Below are 23048 nucleotides of genomic sequence, written 5' to 3'. Positions count from 1 at the left end.
ATGTAGATCTAGCTTTGCCATCCACCAACTTCATCTTCCACTTTGGGTAGGACTTAATAAACATCAAATAAGAGTCTTAACCTCTTCTCGCTCCAGGACGTACATTTACGCCCTGGAGTGTCAGGGTATGTATGCAGAGGGGTCGCAGGGCGGTGAGATCGGGTAGCCGTGCAGGTGTTATGGCAGCCGGGGGCCTTCTAAAAAGGCCCCAGGGCTGCTTTGGGAGACTGCCTATCAAGCCATCCCCGTGGGGTGGCTTGATAGGCCGAATGTCAGAAGGCTGTATGACGTAATGATATAGCATTACGTCATACTGCAGGAGCGATCAAACCATCGCATGTTGTAGTCCCCCAGGGGGACTTAAAAGTAAAGTTAAAAAAAATCAATACATTTTTTTAATTGCAAAAAAAAGTAGTAAAAGTTTAAATCACCCCCCTTTTGCCATATTTGTAACAAAAAAATGTAAATCATAAAATAAAAATACATATTTGGTATCGCCGCATCCGTAAAAGTCCGCTCTATCAAAGTAGCACATTATTTACCCCGCACAGTGAACGACGCCCGAAAAAAAAAAAACGCCAGAAATGAACTTTTTCAGTCACCCTGTTTCCCAGAAAAAACGCAATAAAAAGCGGTCAAAATGTCGTACATGTTCTGAATTCGTACTAACAGAAACTACAGGACATCCCGCAAAAAATGAGCCCTCGCTGACATAAGTCGATGGAAAAATAAAAAAGTTATTGCGCGCACAAGATGACCGCAGAAAATAATTGAAAAAAATTAAATCTCTTTGAAAAAAAAAAAGAGTAGCATAGTAAAAAAAAAAAAAATCATACTGACCAATAGAATAAAGTTATCATGTCGTTTTTGATACAGTTTTTGCGTCGAAGAAACAAGATACACTGAAAAATGGCAGAATGTTGTTGTTTTTTTCATTTTACTCCACTTAGAATTTTTTAAATTTTTCAGTACATTAGATGGTACATTAAATAGCACCTTTAAAAACTACAACTCGTCCCGCAAAAAACAAGCCCTCATACAGCGACATTGATGGATAAATAAAGGAGTTATGGTTTTTTTAAAGAGGGAGGAAAAAACGAAAATGGAAAAAAAATGGGGCCGCGTCATTAAGGGGTTAAAGACCTTCTTTAAAAAAAAAATCTGATATTCCATTAAAAATGCATTATCGGACCTCAAGCGCACTAAAGAAGACGCAAAAATAGTTGGAGACCAGCAGCAATGGTAAGGTGTAGTTCTTGTTCTTAATGGAACACTTTATTCCACTCTTCAAGTATAAAAATCGGTAGATAGCTGCGACGTTTCACCCTAAGAAAGGTCTTTGTCAAAAAACGTTGCATACTTGAAGAGTGGAATAAAGTGTTCCATTTAGAACAAGAACTACACCTTACCATTGCTGCTGGTCTCCAACTATTTTTGCGTCTTCTTTAGTGCGCTTGAGGTCTGATAATGCATTTTTAATAAAAGATCAGATTTTTTTTTTTTAAAGAAGGTCTTTAAAAAAGAGAGAGAGAGAGGGCTCCCCCCTGTTCCCCGCTGCTACCCCCCGCTCCGCCACGCCTCCCCCCGCTTCCCGGCGCCCCCGAATCTTTTCACCCGAGTACTGAAGTACTCGAAAATCGCGGTGCTCGATGGAGTAATTACTCGAAACGAGTACCTTCGCTCATCTCTAATCAAGACCTACACCTTACAATTACTGCTGGTCTCCAACTATTTTTGCATCTACTATTGGGTCCTTGGATCAGGACTTTTCACCAGCGTGCGTTATCCCACTCCACCAAGATTGGTGCATCCCTAGGAGTGCTGCTGTCACTGCAATCTTCTCTATAAGCGCACTAAAGAAGATGCCCCTAAGACTAGAAAATTCTGCTTAGTGAAAACTTGTACCAACATCAAGACATAAGTCTACTAGTTCTGTAGGCCGTAGAAAGAAGATGCAATCCACAGCGAATGTACAAAGACTTTTGAGGGGTCAGCATACCGATTTGTTGGACCTGCACATCGCAGCTCAGTGTGGACTGTAGGGGGCATCAGAGGGGAATTGATGATCTTTGCAGTACTCACATTATGTGTTGCTTTGGATGACATCTGGGACTCCCTTTGCGTTAATATTGTAACACTTTTTTCTTTGCATCTATTCGTTGCCATAATAATTTCTAAAACATTTTAGACCAATTAATTGGATTAAATTTGGGATTGGTGTAAAACTAGTCTGATTTTAAAGCCACAATCTCTGTTTTACAAATAACTTCCATTTTGGTAGACACAGCATCCAGATATTCTTATGAAGGAAACCTTGGAACTTGCCCATAAGTGATATAAGAGTCCTGCGGTGTGTAACAGTAGATTTGTATGATATTTAACGAGGCTCTACCAAATTCAGTTTGGCAATTAGTTCAAATTAATTAGGGGAGTTTAATGAAAAAACAGCTGAAGCTTATGTTTGTGTGTGTGAGGGTGTCAAAGCCACTATCAGTAATTAGAGAGAATTGAAAGAGCCTATGATAGAGAGGAATATCTGATGAAAGGGGGGTAATAGGATGTACTGCAGTGGGTGGTGCCCAGCTGGGAATGCAATATCTGAAGGCTGCTGTGGTAGAGTAGAAGAGCAGTAACATTCTTGAGTTCATTCTTAAACATACAGCACTTTCATGTAAATTACAAGATCTTCCCAGTAAAGCCAATGTAATTTTGCGCTGCCCAGTCCGATCTTCTCTTAAGGTGGAGTAGGATAGTACTGTCTGGAATGGGTGTTGCAGAACAATGGCACAATACTCCTCTATACTCTAATAACTTAATTATAAAGGGTAAATATGGTGCTTGGTCTACAGGCAGCAGGTTATAGAGCAGGAGAAGTGAGTCAATGAGATGCTGAAGTATTGCAGTATATAGTATAAGCCGTCAAACAGCACAAGTCGAAGTCCCCTATGGTGAATTAAAAAAATAAGTGGAAAAAAAGTTTATTACTAGAGATGAGCGAGCATACTCGTCCGAGCTTGATGCTCGTTCGAGTATTAGGGTGCTCGAGATGCTCGTTATTCGAGACGAGCACCACGCGGTACTCGTCTCGATTAAACAAGCACTGACCATTGAATTCAATGGAGCCGGCAATACAGCCGGCTCCATTGAAAGCAATGGGCTGCCGGCGATCTCAGGATGAATTTTCGGGAAGGGCTTAAAAATTTAAGCCCTTCCCTGAAAATCATCCAAAACTGTGTAAAAATTAAAAAAAAATATATACTCACCTTGTCCCGGCAGACGGAATTCAGCCGTGGCAGGCCGGCAGTTCTCCTGAACTGCTGTGAGTAGTATTCAGCAGGCGGGGATTTAAAATCCCCGGCTGCTGAATGAGCTGCCTCTGATTGGTCACAGCCCTCACGAATCAGAGGCAGCTCTCACTCACCCATTAATGAATTCATGAATGGGTGAGTGAGTGCTGCCTCCGATTGGCTCAGCGCAGGGACCAATCAGGGGCAGCCTTCAGCTATTGAATGACAGCTTAAGAGAAGATCAGACTGGGCAGCACTCACTCACCCATTCATGAATTCATGAATGGGTGAGTGAGAGCTGCCTCTGATTGGTGAGGGCTGTGACCAATCAGAGGCAGCTCATTCAGCAGGCGGGGATTTTAAATCCCCGCCTGCTGAATACTACTCACAGCAGTTCAGGAGAACTGCCGGCCGGCCGCGGCTGAACTCCGTCTGCCAGGACAAGGTAAGTATTTTTTTTTTTTTACTTTTTACACATTTTTGGATGATTTTCAGGGAAGGGCTTATATTTTTAAGCCCTTCCCGAAAATACATCCTGCGATCGCCGGCAGCCCATTGCTTTCAATGGAGCCGGCTGTATTGCCGGCTCCATTGAATTCAATGGGCTAACATCGTTCTTCTCTGCCACAGCTGTTACAGCTATGGCAGAGGAGAACGATCTTTATGCTGACAGTGCGGGGGGGGGGGGATCTCACTCTTGCCACTATTGTGGCTTAATAGTGAGACCTCGGAGCCCGAAATGCAGCCCTGCATGTTGCTCCTCGCCTGCCCTATCCATTTCTGTGTTTTTTACATGACTCTGGTGATTTGCTAAGATTTGCGCAAATGAAAACCTTAGCGGAGCACCAGTCATATACAAAAATGCTCGAGTCGCCCATTGACTTCAATGGGGTTCGTTACTCGAAACGAACTCTCGAGCATCACTGAAAGTTCAACTCGAGTAACAAGCACTCGAGCATTTTGGTGCTCGCTCATCTCTATTTATTATTATAAAGAACTAAAGGATATTGAAAGTTGAAAAAAACCTTTTCCTGTATTTATAATAAAAAAACCAAAACAAAATCCAAAACACATTTGGTATCGCCTCATCAATAGAAGTCCAAGGTATCAAAATAACGCATTATTTAACCTGCACTGTGAACTTTCTCAGACAAAAATTTGCAGTGTCAGAATTGTGCCTTTTTTTTTTTTTACCGGGTCTGCAAGAAAAAATGTAATAAAAAACAATCAAAAAGCTGTATGTACTCTAAAACGGTACCAGTAGAAACCACAGGTGGTCTTGCAAAGTACAAGCCTCACACATCCCCATCGATGGATAGAGAAAGAGGTTATAGCGGTTAGAAGAGGGCGACAATTTTTTTTACAGCAAAAAAAACAACACAAAAACATTTTGTATAGTCCTAATCATAGTGATCCATAGAATAAAGTTATGTCATCTTTGCCACAGATGGTAAACTTTTGTGGGATTTTTTCTTATTTCAGTCTACTTGTAGATTTTTGTAAAAGTTTTTTTAGTACATTATATGGTGCATTAACTAGTACCATTGATAAATACAAATCGTTCCACAAAAAACAAGCCGTCATGGGAAAAATAAGTAGCATGGTTTATTTAAGAGTGGGGAGGAGAAAACAAAAATGGAAATAAAGAAAGCCATGTCTTTAAGGGGTTAAATGAATAAATTGCAACTTATGATTTACCCATCGGACTATATAACAATCTGCTCAGCTCCTCCTGCTGTATACATGTATTTATAAAGGAATTTGGTGCAGTTCTTCAGCTTTCTTTTTAATTTGAGGAGGGACGGACAGATCGATCCTGACTAGAGATGAGCGAGCGTACTCGCTAAGTCAAAGTACTCGAGCGAGTATTGCCATTTTTGAGTACATGCCCACTTGTCTCAAAAGATTCGGGGGCCGGCGGGGGAGTGCGGTGAGTTGTGGGAGTGAGCATGGGGGAGCAGGGGGGGGGGGGAGAGATCCCCCCCCGTTCCTCCTCCCCCCCCCGATCCTCCTCCCCCCCCCCCCCCCCCCCCCCGCGCCCCGCCGACCCCTGAATCTTTTGAGACGAGCGGGCATGTACTCAAAAAAGGCAGTACTCAAAAATGGCAATACCCATGAGCGAGTACACTCGCTCATCTCTAATCCTGACCAATCTAACACCCTGTTTCTTTACGTAGATGTTTTCCATATATATTCATTATCATTATATATTTCTGTAAGGGGTTTTAAAATCATTGTTTTACTAATTCTCCATCAAACTCTGAAAACTTGTCTTTCTTGCACAGCTTTGCCTATCAAAAGAGAAAACCATGACTACGACTTTCGCAATCTGCCTTCCCCTAATGGTTGTGCTGCCCTGACAGTCCTACATAGCAGTGCAGTGTTAGCGGGATAAAGGCACACAGACTCTGTCTTAGAAGACTATTTCTGCTATCATGTACCTGGATTTGTCTTTGATCCCATTTATAGATACGTTCACAGAAAGGTCTTATTTCCGAGGATTAACCTTCAACCAGCAGTAATCTCACTTCAGAGAATTGGAAATTTGTAAAGTCTACAATACTCGTCATGAACAAGCCATGATTCTTTACTTTTTCGATTTGGGAATATTTATTTTGCTTTGCAGTATAATTTAAAACTTTTTTCCTCCTTGGCCATCTTCATTAAAGTATATTCTGAAAAGGGGAATTCACAGAAAACAGGATCAAATCATTAAAATCACAGAAAAAGGCCAAACTTACATATTCAAAGGCAGGTACAAAAAAGAAAAAAATGCTATATGGAGGAGATTGCATAGGTGAAAACTAGTGAATAACAACCACTCGCAGGCCTACCATTCATGAAGCAGATGTCTACTTAGTATTACGCTTATACAGTTTTATGTATATTACAAAAAGCATTTTATGAGTTTGCTATAGTTTTCAGCAGGCAATATGGTTATATGAAAGCATTAAATTGGTGTTAAAGCAAGATATGTCCTTTGTATGAACAAGTAATACAAGAATGGGGCCCAGAAAACAACTTGTTCATATGCTGTATTAGGGCACAGGAACAGGTTAGGGTGAGGTCCCCTGTTTGGGACCCTACCTCTATGAGCCAAAACAGAGAACCACTCTGTAAGAGCAGCTCCCATTCTGGGGGACTTGGATACACCCTTGTGTTACAGGACGATCATTCAAATGGACACCTGACATTTTATATTAGATTTTCCCTACAGCAACTGCTGCATTATGAGTTCCTTCAGCAGTAGTTAGCCAGCTTGTTAATTGTTTCCAGATAGCAACTTGAATATAAAGACCCATTTAGACCCAACGATTCTCACTCGAAGCCGTTTTTTTGAGTAAGAATCGTTGGGTCTAACTGCACAGACATCATGCAGTTTTCGTTAACGATTCGCTCATCGTTGTCTTATCAGGACCGCATGCTAAGATCTCAGCGGGATACCGCTGATACTATTGTTTCAGCTGGTATCCCGCTCGGAGAACATCGAAAAAGTATGCAGAAGACAGCGTTCCAGCTGTCTTCTGTATATCCCGCTTGGAGCACTCAGCAGCATACCAGCTGAGCGCTCCGTGAACACAGCAGGAGCATGCAGAAGACAGTGGTCCAGCTGTGTTCTGCATATCCCACTCGGAGTACTTTAACATTATGGAATAGCTTGTGGCCTAAATCTCTCTTAAAGCAACAGTACTCTACATTTTCTACAACACAAAATGTATTTTCCCTTACAGGAAGTCTTGCCTTGCTTTAACCTATACTATGGCACCATAATTACTTTACACTAATAGTGTCACAGTCGCGAGTCCATCACTCCCTTCCTGGCTAAGGATTTAACCTTACACAACACCAGAGTTGTAGTCTACTCATGCTCGCTGAAAACACCTTTCGTGCTGCAGAGTGCTACACCCCAGGGATTCCGTCAGTGTCCCATTCTTCAGCCCCTAGGTCGTCAGGGCCTGCTAGTCTCTCTCTCTGGGCAGCTCCCCAGCATGGGGAAACTGTCCAATGCACAGCCTCACTTAATGGTCACCGCCACTTAACTTGTGGGCCTCTCTGCTGTCCTTCCCACACAACTTGCTCTGCTGCATTTGGCTCTGTTCCTGCTGCAGTTTTCTGCATCTCCTACTTTTTTTTACTGTGTCAGCAGGGGGAAAAAAAAACAACTTCCCTGTGCTTCAGGAAAGGGGCGGGGCCGAGCCCACACTATAACCTGCCATGGGGCTAATCTTCTGGGCGGTGATGCTCTATTTGCGACGATGCCCATTCACCAATGGGGTGGAGCCTCCTCTTCATGGTCTGTGAGAGGCCGGCAGTATGGCAGTGAAACGCCCAGTAACCTACAATCCCTGCCACTGTTGTCCTGGTACCCCCATGCACCTCCTTGGCAGCTGTCCCTCTCTGGCTGTAGCACTGGGCCAGCAGAGGGGCACACACACAGTGTCATAGCACTGACTATAGAGACACTGGCAAGCTCCATCCTCTGCTCTCTGTTCCCCTCTTCGGCCAAGTCTCAGACCAGAAGGGGAAGAGGACTACCGGCCGCGGCTGCCTGCAACAGCCGCTTTGGACTGCTGCTATGCAGAGGGAAATACTACAAGTGTTACCTGTTACAAGCTGGTGAGGTTTATGTACTGGTGCTGCTTTTTAATTTCAGTCCGGCCCTGGCCTGCATTCAGTAGACAGCTGAGCGTCAAGGAGCATGCTCAGCTTCCAGCAGTAAGTTGTGTCGCAGGTGCCAAGCCACAGTGAAAAGTTAAGACTATAATACTTTTTTTTTTTCTTTGTCGTCAGTGAAGTAATGCTCTGTTTTTGGTGCCGGGGGGCGTGGGGAGGGAGTGCCATTTTGCTATTGGCCTCAGGCAGTAGAAAGGCTAGGGGCACCCCTGGATGTGCATGGGACTTGGAGAAGAGATGCGGGGGAGATTGTTCTTTGCGACTTTTAAAGTTTTCCGGTTTTTAATTAAGTTGGATATGAGATGTGCGGGTTTTGTGTTTGTCTACTGCATTGCAATGATTTATTAACATGAATTGATTTAACGCCTTGAGTGGCACGCCCGGAAATTTTCCGGGACGAGCTCCACTGCCCATAGCAACATAGCCCGGAAGATTTCCGGGCTATGTATGACTATGGGAGCTGCAGAGCACAATGCCACAAGCTGTGACACTGTGCTCTGCCTGCACAGACCCACACAGAGCAGTGCAAGGGCTTTGAAAAACCAGCAGAAGATATTGCCGACATGTCGGCAATGTCCTGCTTTGTTTACAGGTTGCCATAGAGACCATCGGCTTGTCAGAAGCAAGCCGATGGTCTCTGTGGCAGGGAGAGCTGGTTGTTAGCTGTCAGAGGAGAGCTAGGTACTAGCACTTACAGCAGAGGTCAGAGAAACCCTCCGATCTCTGCTGTGTTAACCCTTTACATGCTGCAGTCTATGTGACTGCAGCATGTAAAGGGCTGTCACTGCAGCATGTAAAGGGCTGTCACCATCGGACCCCCGGAATGTGATCAGGGGTCCTGATGGGTCCCTGTGGAAGTCCCCTAAAAGGGCAAAAAAAAATAAAAAATTTTTAATTAAAAAAAAAAAAAAAAGTAAAAAAATTATTAAAAAAATAAAAAAAACACTTGTCTCCCTTTACTTTGTAAAAAATAAAAAATACAATCACACATGTGGTATCCATGTGTCGTAATGACCCAGAGAAGGAAGTTAAGGATTCTCAGAGGGTAGGCAGTTAGAGTCAAACTAAGTAAATTTTAAAGCCCAATTCACAGACGTGACTTATATTAAAACTCAAATTTTAATAGGATACGATTAAAAAGTGAAAAAAGGGCACAACACTGACAAACATACAAAAACAAAAAACCAGGTGAGATAAGCCACGAAAATTAGTGGTATTCGTAGCGACCTGGATTATGACACTCAATGAGTGTTTCCAGAACACTCCACTGGGACAAGAATCTAAAAGACCCCAACAGAGCGAGAGTGGAAGTTAAACGGGCTCGTTCACTTATGGTAGTGCAGGAGCCCGAATAGAGTTTTTGGAAATTTCTAAGCTCCACTCCGTCTCTGTAAAGAGATGTATTGAACAGGTATCTATTTGCAACGAACGAATGTCGCTCGATGCAGATTATGATTTATATGTCCTATCTGGACACAATTTGGTGGGGTGTAATAGTATAATCACCCAACACCAATATTTATAAATCACCTGTATATAATAAAGAATACTTAGGTCAGTTAGAAATCGATATATTGTACTGGTAGTGTTTCTTTTCTTCAGATGTTTGAGTAAAAAACTCTAGATAACCAAGAAGAAATATATGTACGATTGTACTTTATTCCTCTATATACTGAAGGGAACTGAGTATTGATGATACAAATGATGGTAACTGCTTTAAGCAGTTAATGCGTGAAAATAGTACTTTAGACTCTACGCGTTTCACCACATAGTATTTGTGGATCATCAGGAGATATAGTACTCAAGCTATAGATAACGAATTTGTGTGTAATCGCAAGAAGATGAAATTGTATCACGTCACAGAGTATCATGAAGGATTAACAACTGAAGTAGGTGATAAACTCTCAGTGTCGCTTAGAAATAGGTCACTTAAAGTGAGTGACCTATTTAAGGAGTCCTAGGAGATGAATCCTGACTCAAAGATGCCAATAGTTCCTGCTCTTAACCGAGGTGATATGAACTATTTCTAGATCAGAGGGACTATAGCGCGATAGTCTTGCCGTTTGAATTATCAAGCGGTCTGATAATAGCAAAAGTGAAGCATTAGGGGGAAGACAACAATATGTCTCTGTTAGCCCCAATATTAATTGAATGTCCCAGACGACAAAAGGAAAGAAACTAATGCTTCAGAATAAGCCTGGAGGCTACCACGATGTCTAAGTCTCAAATCCCAATGATGGATTTTGGGATGAACAGAAGCAGATGCTTCTTATTAGACAAAGTAAGCCTAGAGACTGCCGCAAGATCTGGGTCTCAAATCCCAATGGTGGATTTTGAGATAAGCGGGTTGGTTAGAAACCCCTCAGGTAGTAGCTAATGCCCTCATACAAAAGAAAAAAAGAGCCCCAGCAGGAGCATAGCAGAGAGAGTGACCCGTCGCCTTGATGGTAGGCTAGTTTCCCTGAGGGTATTAGCTACTACCTGAGGGGTTTCTAACCAACCCGCTTATCTCAAAATCCACCATTGGGATTTGAGACCCAGATCTTGCGGCAGTCTCTAGGCTTACTTTGTCTAATAAGAAGCATCTGCTTCTGTTCATCCCAAAATCCATCATTGGGATTTGAGACTTAGACATCGTGGTAGCCTCCAGGCTTATTCTGAAGCATTAGTTTCTTTCCTTTTGTCGTCTGGGACATTCAATTAATATTGGGGCTAACAGAGACATATTGTTGTCTTCCCCCTAATGCTTCACTTTTGCTATTATCAGACCGCTTGATAATTCAAACGGCAAGACTATCGCGCTATAGTCCCTCTGATCTAGAAATAGTTCATATCACCTCGGTTAAGAGCAGGAACTATTGGCATCTTTGAGTCAGGATTCATCTCCTAGGACTCCTTAAATAGGTCACTCACTTTAAGTGACCTATTTCTAAGCGACACTGAGAGTTTATCACCTACTTCAGTTGTTAATCCTTCATGATACTCTGTGACGTGATACAATTTCATCTTCTTGCGATTACACACAAATTCGTTATCTATAGCTTGAGTACTATATCTCCTGATGATCCACAAATACTATGTGGTGAAACGCGTAGAGTCTAAAGTACTATTTTCACGCATTAACTGCTTAAAGCAGTTACCATCATTTGTATCATCAATACTCAGTTCCCTTCAGTATATAGAGGAATAAAGTACAATCGTACATATATTTCTTCTTGGTTATCTAGAGTTTTTTACTCAAACATCTGAAGAAAAGAAACACTACCAGTACAATATATCGATTTCTAACTGACCTAAGTATTCTTTATTATATACAGGTGATTTATAAATATTGGTGTTGGGTGATTATACTATTACACCCCACCAAATTGTGTCCAGATAGGACATATAAATCATAATCTGCATCGAGCGACATTCGTTCGTTGCAAATAGATACCTGTTCAATACATCTCTTTACAGAGACGGAGTGGAGCTTGGAAATTTCCAAAAACTCTATTCGGGCTCCTGCACTACCATAAGTGAACGAGCCCGTTTAACTTCCACTCTCGCTCTGTTGGGGTCTTTTAGATTCTTGTCCCAGTGGAGTGTTCTGGAAACACTCATTGAGTGTCATAATCCAGGTCGCTACGAATACCACTAATTTTCGTGGCTTATCTCACCTGGTTTTTTGTTTTTGTATGTTTGTCAGTGTTGTGCCCTTTTTTCACTTTTTAATCGTATCCTATTAAAATTTGAGTTTTAATATAAGAGAAGGAAGTTAATACATTATTTAACCCCTTAATGACATGGCCCCTTTTTTTTCTTTTTTCCCCATTTCTTTTTTTCCTCCCCCCTGTTTAAAAAATCACAACTTGTCCCGCAAAAAACAAGCCCTCATATGGCCATGTCAATGGAAAAATGAAAAAGTTATGGCTCTTGAGACGCAACTGCAAAACTAGTTGAAATTCAATGATTAGACCATTTTAAAAAACCTGCCCTGGTGGGCACGACAGGGTGGTAGGAAACCTGCCACTCAAGGGGTTAAATCATTTTGCTTCTTACTTTTATGTCTTTCAGGAACACTTACCCAGAATGAAATGGTTTTCAAACGCCTTCACCTGGGCACCGTGTCCTATGGTACAGATACAATGGATGAAATCCAGAACCATGTAGCTGGCTCCTACTCGCTGGTAAGTCAGGTTTACCAGGCACTTGAGGTAAATTATTAAATAAGACGGTGTGAGAAATACTCCATACTTGTGGCATTTCTTTTCTTCTGTGCTTCTAAACTAAAACATGCAGAGTCCTTTAAAGAGTCCTTACTTGGGAGCATGTTGTCTGCTGGACAGTCTTCTGGAGGAGTAATTCCCCCAAGTCTGCCATTGCTCTTGTTTGCCCAATAATATAAGAGCACTAGTAATTCAGATCTGGGGTAATATTGTTTCACAAGCTGCCTGCATATGTACAACGACAATACACAAGATGTAGCAATCATTAATGTGGCTGGTGCACTATGATAACTTGATTTACAGCATTCCAGAACAGTGTAGTCAAGTTATCGTAATACGTTAAATATTCACATTTACCACATCTGTAGTTTTTGTATACAAAGCCTTCGGGAAGCAATTGACTCAGAGCAAATTGGGGCACATTTCTGAAACTTTTTATGCCAATTTCTTGCATAAAACAAGTTGCAAATTTCTGTGCAAGCGGGTAATTGTGCAACAATTTACCACTTCTCGTCTTTGCCAGCCTCAGCACTTTTTTAAAGTCAGAAGGGGACATAGCTACCACAGGCCAACAGATTAATGTACAATTTACACCAAAAACTAGTATAAATTATAGCACAAATGTATCCCACTTAGGACCTGGTGTACGTTTCTGAGAAGACGTACAGAGGTTCCAAGATGCACTCAGCATCGGAAATGCCGGTCTTGGTGAATTTCCCCTTTTGTGTTTGCCTAAGTTCTAATTAAACCTAAATGAAACCACTACAGGAACACACAGAGAATTTTCAATTTGTGCTAACTGTTTTCAGTCACCTAGCCACTTAGGTGGCGGTAGACTTGTGACATTGATTTTACTCCCTTGTATCGCTTCCTGGTTTATTAATAAAAAAGACAACCCTCTTGTATATCTATAATAACGCAACAGCGAAATCTATTATAACATGATTATATTTTCCCACTGGAAGCATTCCGTGACAGAGAGCATAATCTTTAATGGAATCTGCGTGAAATTAAATTATACAAGCATCAATAAACATAACATAATTCAGAAGGAGTAAATCAGCCTAATTTATTTGCGTCTGTAATGACATCGGCAAATGGAGAATGCAAATGCAAAGGTTCAAAGCAAGAGTTGGGAAGCAGATGAGCAGAAAAGTTAAACCCATTATTATACAGCACTGTAATTTGATGGGCAGTGTGTTCACGGATCAGCGGTTCTGTGCACTGAGCCCAAGACAGCACATGGCTCCAAAGTGGGCTCTTCTTAATGCGACAGCACATGGGGACATGGTGGGTGTATATGATACCCTGATAATATTGTGTGCCTAGTAATAATGAGATGAGTTTGCTAGGTGTTGCCTGGCATCATTCAACTTAATTACGGACTGCCTCAATTAAAAACATTTTCTTTGACTCATCACGTATTTATTACGAGAGAGAAGTCTTGATGTTCATAAAATACCATACATGCTTTAAAGTGAAAATATTTACTTAACGGGAAGCTGTCACAACCTTTGACCCCCCCCCCCCCCCCATAAATTAAGTTATGGGGCACAAACGTCAGGTCAGGCAACGGGGAGTCCGGGGAGAGCTGTTTTGTAAACTAAGATGTGGGGCTCAAAGGTCAGGGATCGGGAGTCCAGAGACAGCTGTTTTGTACTCACCGGGCACCCCATTTCTGCACTTTGTTCTTCTGAAGTCCGCATGTGCCAGCAGTGTGACTTTTTAGTACGCTCTGTAGGCGCGCCCTTCTATACAGAAGAATATGAGAGGGTGCGTACAGAGCTGACTTGAAAAGCATCACGTTGCTGGAGCCTGCGGATTTAAGGTGGACACAGCACCGAAACGGGGGACCCAGTGAGTACAAAACAGCTCTCTCCGGACTCCCCATTCCCTGACCTTTCAGCACCATAACTCGGTGTATGGGGCTCAATGGTCATGACAGGTTCCCTTTAAAGAGCATTTAAAGAATTGGCCAATAGAGTTTTTAATACTTTAGCAGTATGGAAGTGGCGTACATGGAAGAGCAGGCTTTGACACCCAATAGAGTTCCTCCCATCCCTCAATATCTAAAACAGAAGACCAAATAGGGCTGCATCCCTTCTCTCCATGGTCCCAATAGTAAATGTATGTCGTTTACCTGTGGCAATACAAAGGATTAATGTATTTTGAAATACGGTAATAATCCCTCTTTCCCCGGATATCTGTCACCTGGGATAAGCCATCCATTTTAGATCAGTTGGAAGTAGGGTGATGTTTTACTCTTGGCACTCCCAACGATCAGTTAATTGAAGGGGCTAAGTCCCCTTTATTATTTAGCAAGCGTAACTGCATATTTTTACTAGTGGCTGTTCCTGGTATTGCGGCAAATTCCCATTCACTTGAATAGTACTGCACTGCTCGGAGCTGTAATACCAGGCACAGTCAGTACTAAAAAGTATGGAGCTGTGCCTTGTAAACAATGAAATCTAAGCAGCTCTTAAGCACTGTGATCTCTTCAATCAGCTGATCAACATGGGGACAGAGAATCACATCTCCATAGACTTAATGTTGATGGCTTATTTTTATAACCCACTGTGATATACATCTCTATTGGTTTTATAATCACATGTTTAAATGTAATTTGCCTCGATGAATATGTCCTTTATCTTTGTTTTTCGCTTTTTAAAGGTTCCTCCCCAAACAAGTAATAACAATAACAGTTCAACTCCTTCAAGAAAAATCCAATCTTCGGCACCTAAAGTTCGTAAGACTGTGAGCAGCCGGGTCCATGAGGCAGTAAAAGCGATTGCTTTGTGCCATAATGTTACTCCTGTCTATGAATCTCGTGCTGGTGTGAATGGAGAAACGGAGTATGCTGAAGTGGATCAGGACTTCAGTGATGATAACCGCACCTACCAAGCCTCAAGCCCTGATGAGGTCAGTGTGCTTCTCCTAGTCTTTAGTGCTGGCTTTCATAGCATTGTTGCTAAAGTATTAGCAAATGTAACCTATTTTTTTGCTGAAAATATAATGGTCCGTGAATGTCCAGATATGCTGGATGTTTGGGAAGGATTGGCAGTTTAATGAGTTCTAAGCTCTCTGCACATATGCTGTGAGCCTCTATTGACCGCATGCTTTCCAGTACTTTTGGTGGCAAACTTGGCACGGTCTGAAGTACTATTCTTGCCATCAAAAACACCAGAGCCATGAAAGCCAATGGGTTTGTTGAGCAACAGATTTGTCATAGCTTCATGGGTTTTGTTATAGACCAGGGGTGTCCATCCTTTTGGCATCTCTGGGTCACACTAGAAAAAAAAGAGTTGTCTTGAGTCAGACTCTTCTTGGTGGCAATCTCTGCAGAAATGCATCAGAATTCGGCACGTGGATTTTGCCAGTGACAAGGCTAAACCCGCATGCAGATCCACGCGAAAAAACGCGGCAGAAAACCATGCAGTTTTGAGAGGTGCAATTCACACATAGGCACTAGCCTGGCTTCAGCCTGGGAGAAAGTATCAGAATACAGAAGGGGGCAGGAAGAGGTGGAGATAACAATGGCATCCGGTGAATCACTGCTGCTATTCTAAGTACGTCCAGATGCCTCCAGGCCAGCAGCGTGTCACCGTGATCAGCACAGTCTGGAGTCAGGCCTGCCAAGCACTGGACCAATGAGGGGGCCCACCAGCTTAGATTCTACAAGCAAGACTTCCTATTGACTCTCCTCTCTACAGTGACTCTCCTACAACAAGGAGCAGCAACATCAGTGGCTGAACTGTAAGTTCCCACCCTGGTCTCCTACCCCTTGCGTGTCAGTGTCTCCATACTCCATTACTTCACAGTCACACACAGCAGTAGTTCGACAGGCGGGCCGCTGCGGTTCTTATACACAGGGTCGGCCGTATATAGTTAAAGAGAACCTGTCCTATCTCCACAGCACCCTAAACTAAGTTACGAAGCTGTTAGGGGGCGAGGTGACTAGGAGCCAGGTGAGGTACGTTTTATACTCACCCGCTCTCTGGTTTCTGTGATGTCCGCCGCTGAAGATTGCGCTGGCACTGCAAAATCCGTCTTTTCACATTGCCATGCGTGCATTCTCCCATAGATTTATACGGGAGAGCCCGTGCACTGTACTGTGAAGAGAGCCAGATTTACAGTGCCGGTGCGATCTTCATTAGCTGACACTACAAAAACCAGAGAGCAGGTGAGTATAAAACGTACCTCACCCACCTCCCTGCCACCTCCCCTACCAGCACCGTAACTTAGTTTATGGTGCTGGGGAGACATGACAGGTTCTATTTAAGACATCACTGACAGCGGCCAGCCTTGTATATAATGAAGTGCAGCATCCAGCCCACATAGTGGTCAGCCTGGTGCAGTCCACGGTCATTCCGCCCTTTTGGGCCGCGGGTTGGACACCCCTGTTATAAACAGACGATTGATCAGTATGAGGAAAGAAGTGTTATTTAAGGGAAATTCTACCTTCGTAACCATCCCGAACTGATGGTTACAGTAACTGGAGCAGCAATGAAATGCATTTTGTTGATTTCCCTAGAGGGTTTGGCCACTTTACTATTATTGTTCAGCAATTAACCAGAAAAATTAGATACAGTGCTCTGCTTTATATCTGAGGCAATGCCACACACACAGCCAGTTTCCAGTCCAATTCGTATGGTGCTCCCATCCACTAAGGTGGCTGCAGATGAAGGGGCAGGTGACTAACAGGTTATCGTACCTCCTCCACTGATACACAATGGACTTGAATCCTGATGTCCAAGACCTGTGAATGTGCAGATGGAAGGCGCACACTGCATCAGTGGAGGAGGCATACCCACTTACCTGCAACCATCCTATGGACGGGAATGGTACACGAATGGGACCAGAGGTTGGCCAATCTGGGAGGGGGGAGTGGTATGACTTCAATAATGAAGCACAGCGGCGCAGAGTAAAAGATTAAAAATCTACAAATTAATATGATTATTTGCTGCTCATTGCTAATAAAGTGGCCGGCCAACCACTTCAAACCAGAAACTCTTAAAGTTCTGGAAAAAGCCATTTTTTTATTTCTGCCATTTCTCACAGGTGCCTTTAAAATCAGCAGCTTTTCGAGTTCATTATATAGAAGGTTCAGAAAGAACCAACACCGAGCGTCAAATAAGTGGCAGAGGTCACAAAGAATGATGAGGCACTTGAGGGGTTTTATAAGAAAAAGTTAGTATTTTAATACCCCTTTTAATACATTATTTAAAGGGAAGCTGCCCTATTTGTAGGTAACATAAACTAGTGACAGGTTGATTATAGCTTGGGGTCACTTACTTTTTCTCAGTAGTTTCCATAAAATGACTATATCTTTGCTGCAGTGCAGGTCCTATCTGAGTATAGGGAGAAAGCTGGGAGACCGATCCTTGTTAGGATTTTGTAATTGATATCCAAAAATCTGAAAAAATTCACTGATCTCCCAACAGCAGATGAGAATAAGCAATCTGACATATGCGGGGAACCTTTAAATTATATGAGATTTTTTGTTACATGTCAATTTATTTAGCAAAAGGTAGAAATGTGCATTGTGTGATTTACAAAGTACAAGGACTACATCATAATTTTTTAAAGAGCACTATTGACACAAGTCATGGAGCCCGAGGAAAATAATGTAAATGGTTCATTATTTAGCTTATTGAACTTTCCTGCAGTCACATTGACAGATGATTCCAGTTTTTCCCAATCACCAAAGTACCATTTTAAAAGCATTTTTTATTGAATAAAGTGTTTTAAATATTGCACCCTAGAGCTTTATGCAAGTAAATGGTTCAATTGATGTTTTTACCTTACACTCAGCATTTCCGTGTCTAAATAGATTTGCTTAATACATGGCGCTGTCATCTAATAGACATCATTTTAACCCTGAAGCCGGTTTAAATACTATATTACACATATACTTCTGTGGAGTTTTAAATGGTGGCATTTGCAGACTAATAACCGCTACTGAGTTGGAATGTTAAAATATATGGTAGCAAAAAGAGGAACAATTTGGGGAGATGAATCAATACCAGAAGCGTGCATGACAGTGGAGACAATGCAAATTACACTAAACTTACCTAAGAGGTGCACTCCATGGGGACAGTTTGGGCAAACTCACTAAGCATGTTAGACAGATTTATTTTACTTATTCTAGCTCATAGCTGGCATTTACACCAAATTTGGTGAATTTTTTACTACGTCTCGCCCTAGCCCTTTTTCTAGACGAGGTAGGTGTAAAGAGCATCTAAAACATGATAAATCTGAGTAATGCCATGTATTTCATTATATTGGCGCAATTTGGCACATTTTATGTAAGTTAGCCATATATCAAAGATGGCTGTCATTGATGGTGATCTACAAACACTAAAAATATATATGTTCGGCCAAGCATGCATGCTTCAATGGGAAGAGGGGAATAAGTGGCTTTCGCATTGGCTTATATGCTGCGGGGATAAAGGACCGTGCTTATTGAAAGATCCTTCTTACTCATTACAGAGATTTGGGGCATTATTTGGGGTATCCAACAGTGCCTATGGAAGAACAGTAGCATTTGCATGTTTTAGATGTGCTTTACAAACTGGTGACCGATGCACTTCACCATTTTCGTCTCAACGCAATGGAGAAAGGAAAGGAGACTAGAGATGAGTGAGTATTACTCGAGCGAGTAATGCCTTAGCCGAGTATCTCCCCGCTCGTCTCTAAAGATTCGGGGGCCGGCTCCGATGACAGGTGAGTTGCGGCGAGGGGAGAGAGGGAGAGAGAGATCTTCCCTCCGTTCCTCCCCGCTCTCCCCCGCCCCCCACTGGCCCCCGAATCTTTAGAGACGAGCAGGGAGATACTCGGCTAAGGCAATACTCGCTCGAGTAATGTGCCTTAGTGAGTATACTCGCTCATCTCTAAAGGAGACCCTTGAGAAAGCAGAGAATTAGACCATTTGAAATCCGACCTGTCCAAACTTAGTTTCCTCTGTCAGAAGAAATCGAGGAGCAGTCAGACTGTCCCAATGGGCATAAAATTGGCATTAAATGTAATTGAAATGATCAGAATAGTCAAAAAATCTCATTCATGTACCATTTAACTAGAAATAAAAGGACTTTTTTTTTTTTGGAATTGGGCACACAACAATGTACAATGATTTGCTACATTTTCTATGGAAAATTATGAAAAGATGATAACGCTGGTGAGGGTTCTTGTCATGGCATTTACTTCTATATGCCTGCAGTGGCCTCATCTACAAGATGGTAACAAGCTGACACCTGAAGACACACAACACAAGACATGTGTTATATTATTGTCAAAGCCCGGATGGATTAGTTTCTCTTTTAGTATTCAGAATGTGGTGTCTGTTTATACTCTGCTCATTGTTTCTTATGATAAGTGATCAATATTTCATTTTCTCAAAGAAGGTAAAACGTTTCATGTGTCTATCGCTTGCGAGACGAACAGCTGCTGCATAACAAACATTGCTTGTAAGCAGGAAGAGCCATTGACAAAATCATAACTACATGGCGCTTAATTGTCATAAGTGTATGTACACATCAAGCGTGGAAAGCTACCCTAATATAATAAACAATCATGAAAACATATAAACCCCGCGATGTCTGCCGGAAAGTGCAGAGGTCACAAATCCATCTAATTCGGCAACATGGCTGTGAACAAGGACCTTAAAGACCTTTGCCCTCTTCTGGCCACTGGAGATTGATTGGTCTTGGTTGCTAAATACTACTTACCATAAGGCACAAATGTATTACACTTATTGTCCTAATCGGTGGTGCTTGCCTGCTATATACTGTGTGCTGATATCAGTATTGTAGTATCATTACAGGCGAGTAGATGAGACATTTTAATACAACCTAATTAGTAATAAACCTTAACAGAAATTTCTTGGTGTGGGATGAGGTTACAACCAAAATGACTTACTTATCATTGGGTGGCTCTACTGTCGGAAAAAGAATTGACATTTCATGGAATAAATAATATATTAAATCTAATAACTCATTTTGTTATGAATTGTCCCTATTTTTAATTAATTGGATTAGTAATCACTCACGCAGTCTGTTAATGACCTCCATATTGAATGTGTTAGGGTGGGGAAGTCATTTTAAGGTTCTAAAGGTAAAAGTGTGAACAATTGTCTCTCTTATTTGAAAGCAAAAAAGTCGTTGAGTGATTCGTTCAAATCGTTGCATGTAAATGGGCCTTAAGACCAGAGGTAGTCTTATCAAAATGCTTGTTTTCTGTGTAAAAAAGGAATTGTAATGGGGGAATGCTCAGGATCAACTTTGGACTTTCTTGTGCTGGAGGTACCTGTCTAGGAATCTTCATTCTCTTTTCTAACTGTTTGATTCTCCTCATTCTGTGGCAATGCCAATTATATAGAATAGCTCGGCCAAATTAAATCACTCTCGGCCCGTCAGAGTTCCCTAAAAGAGATGTTGCCTGGATGGGGAGCTTATGATCTTAAACCGCTCCATTCATTTCAGTAACAGCGTTAGAGATTGCTGAACTCTTGTATTTGGCAATTTCTACCGCAGACAGTTTCTGGAGGTTTGACCCTACCGATCATAAAGTTGTCCCTTATCCTGTAGATGGGGGATAATTTAATATTTTGGCATAACCTGTTTAATTAGCATGTAATGTATCATGATGAAGTTATAAATATCTACTAGTTTAACATAAATGCAGCTTGTGAAATACAAGTACATATTTGGTCAAGGGGTTGGCCAGGCTTAGGGTTTTTTTAAATATCTGTCATAAGTGAGTATGCTAATTACTTTATAACTTATATGTATTAAAATTCTTCTGGCTACAAGACAGCATAGAAACAATGCAGCGTCAGCCACAGCTGGGTTTTGTGGTACATTTCTAATAAAATAAGAATTTTTTATATAAATGCATTAGAAAGTTTTATAAATTGCCCACTTACGGCATCTGGTCTGCACTGACCCCGATTGGAGAATTACAGGTCCATTCATTGTCGTTAGTTAAACGGACCTCACTTTGGTGTCCTTTTCACAAGGGATCCGTGCATTTCCATTATATTTGGAATATAGAATAACATAATCGACTACATTATACTATACTCGACAAATAACGAAAATGAACGAAAACCCTATCACATGGGCCCAAAGGGGTGTCCGTTTAATAGAGATGAGCGAACGTACTCGTTTAGGGCGATTTCGCAATCGAGCATCGCTTTTTTCGAGTAACTGACTACTCGGGTGAAAAGATTCGGGGGGCACCGGGGGTGAGCGGGGGGTTGCAGAGGGGAGTGGGGGGTGAGAGAGAGAGAGAGCTCCCCACTGCTACCCCCTGCTCCACCACGCCGCCCCCCGAATCTTTTCACCCGAGTAGTCAGTTACTCGAAAAAAGCGATACTCGATTGCGAAATTGCCCTAAACGAGTACATTCGCTCATCTCTACCGTTTAACTAATGACAGTGAATGGTTCAGTTCGTTTCCGTTCCGTCACATCGCTATTTTCGGCACCTTTACCGTAACCCTACAACGAAGAAGAAAACCCTGTGGGAACACTCCTTTATGGAGAAATGTAATTATTTGCTTATTAGAAACCTTAATCGACACAATTTTGTAGCTGTTTTTTGGTTACTCCCATCCGTTTTGATGAACATTTACTAATAAGGATTAAAAGGAAATCGGTTCTGCCTTATAAATGCAGTAATGTAAATGGCGCCGAGTGTTTAAATATTGTTTAAATCAGACGAGCCTCGCCACTGATGGTGCTTTGTGTAATGTACGAGCTTTGTCATTTTGTTTAATTCATTTTTGTGTGCGTTCATTGAAGTAAGACTAATTGTTGTTGTTTTGTCAATGCAAAGAGCAAATCGTTGTCAGCGGCATAAAACCATCATTGGCTTGACCTTTGGTGCCCTACGAAGAATAAATGCGCCATGCGTTGTCTAAGCTATTGACCGACACTCTCTTCAAACGCTCAAGCAATATTTTTAAAGTCATAATTGTATTATATTTTAATAGTCGACACTTTTAATTAAAACCCTGACAGCTTAATGTGCTCGGCATTAAATGGTCATTTATGGCCAGGCAGACAAACGCATGGGCCTTTTTGCTTAAAGCTGATCAATAGCTAGATATATATTTTCTGTGTAGTTTATTATGTACATTCCTGTAGTATGTACATGTAGATTTATATCGTTATTGCTGATAGTTTTTTTTTTTTTTTTTTTTGCTTTTCTTTCTATCACGACTTTGTAATTCAGGATGATTCATCTTTTGGTACTTTGTTACCGAATACAAATATATATATATATGTGTGTGTGAATATATCCCGGGAGTTGGGTGTTTAGTTTGTAATCTCTAAGACAGAGCTAACCATTGCATTTAAAAGCAAAAAGCAGAATTAATTATAGTGCAGATTGATGGATGCAAGTTTCAAAGGTTACACGCGTCAGTCAAAATCAGCAGAGGAAGCTCACGCTTCCTGCCTGGGAGCAGCACAACAGTTTGTTAAATTAGGAAAACTACTAAAATTCACTAAGTTTATTTCCTTATCAATCTTTAATTCAAGACACTTGTGTTTTTGGTGTTTGTAGGTTTTTCTTTGCAATTAGTTTTTTGCTTTTTTTTTTGTAAGTTTTAATTCAGCAAATTGCAGGATGCGCTCAGTGTCAGCGGAGCTTCCGGATTCTAAACTTTAGGAAGTAGAGTTGTGGGCATAATGATATGTTTCAGGGCTTTTATCTTTAATCCACTTGTTTGTTCCATTTGCAGGTTAGAGTTTAGCACAGTCATATGTATAGAAGCGTCATCTGTGCATGTTAGCCGTTCAGGATGGAAACATGGGCTTCTGGGTCCTCTTTGGATGCAATTTTTTTGTGCCAAAGCCAGGAGAACATCCACAAAAAAGG

At 41.7% G+C, this 23048-nt stretch overlaps 1 protein-coding gene across 4 annotated transcripts in view; it reads left to right on the top strand.

The window, feature by feature from the left end:
• Nucleotides 1-23048, top strand: part of ATP9B (ATPase phospholipid transporting 9B (putative)) — a 265069-nt gene that overhangs the window by 175691 nt on the left and 66330 nt on the right. For all 4 annotated transcript variants that reach the window (XM_066579467.1, XM_066579466.1, XM_066579464.1 and 1 more), the window contains exons 14-15: nucleotides 12018-12130; nucleotides 14840-15088. In XM_066579467.1, the coding sequence (XP_066435564.1) occupies nucleotides 12018-12130; nucleotides 14840-15088 (362 nt within the window). The remainder of the gene's footprint in view (nucleotides 1-12017; nucleotides 12131-14839; nucleotides 15089-23048) is intronic.

Source organism: Eleutherodactylus coqui, chromosome 9 (genome assembly GCF_035609145.1).
Source record: "Eleutherodactylus coqui strain aEleCoq1 chromosome 9, aEleCoq1.hap1, whole genome shotgun sequence".
NCBI lineage: Eukaryota > Metazoa > Chordata > Amphibia > Anura > Eleutherodactylidae > Eleutherodactylus > Eleutherodactylus coqui.
Note: the sequence above shows the minus strand (reverse complement) of the source record. Positions and strands in the feature narration are given on the sequence as shown.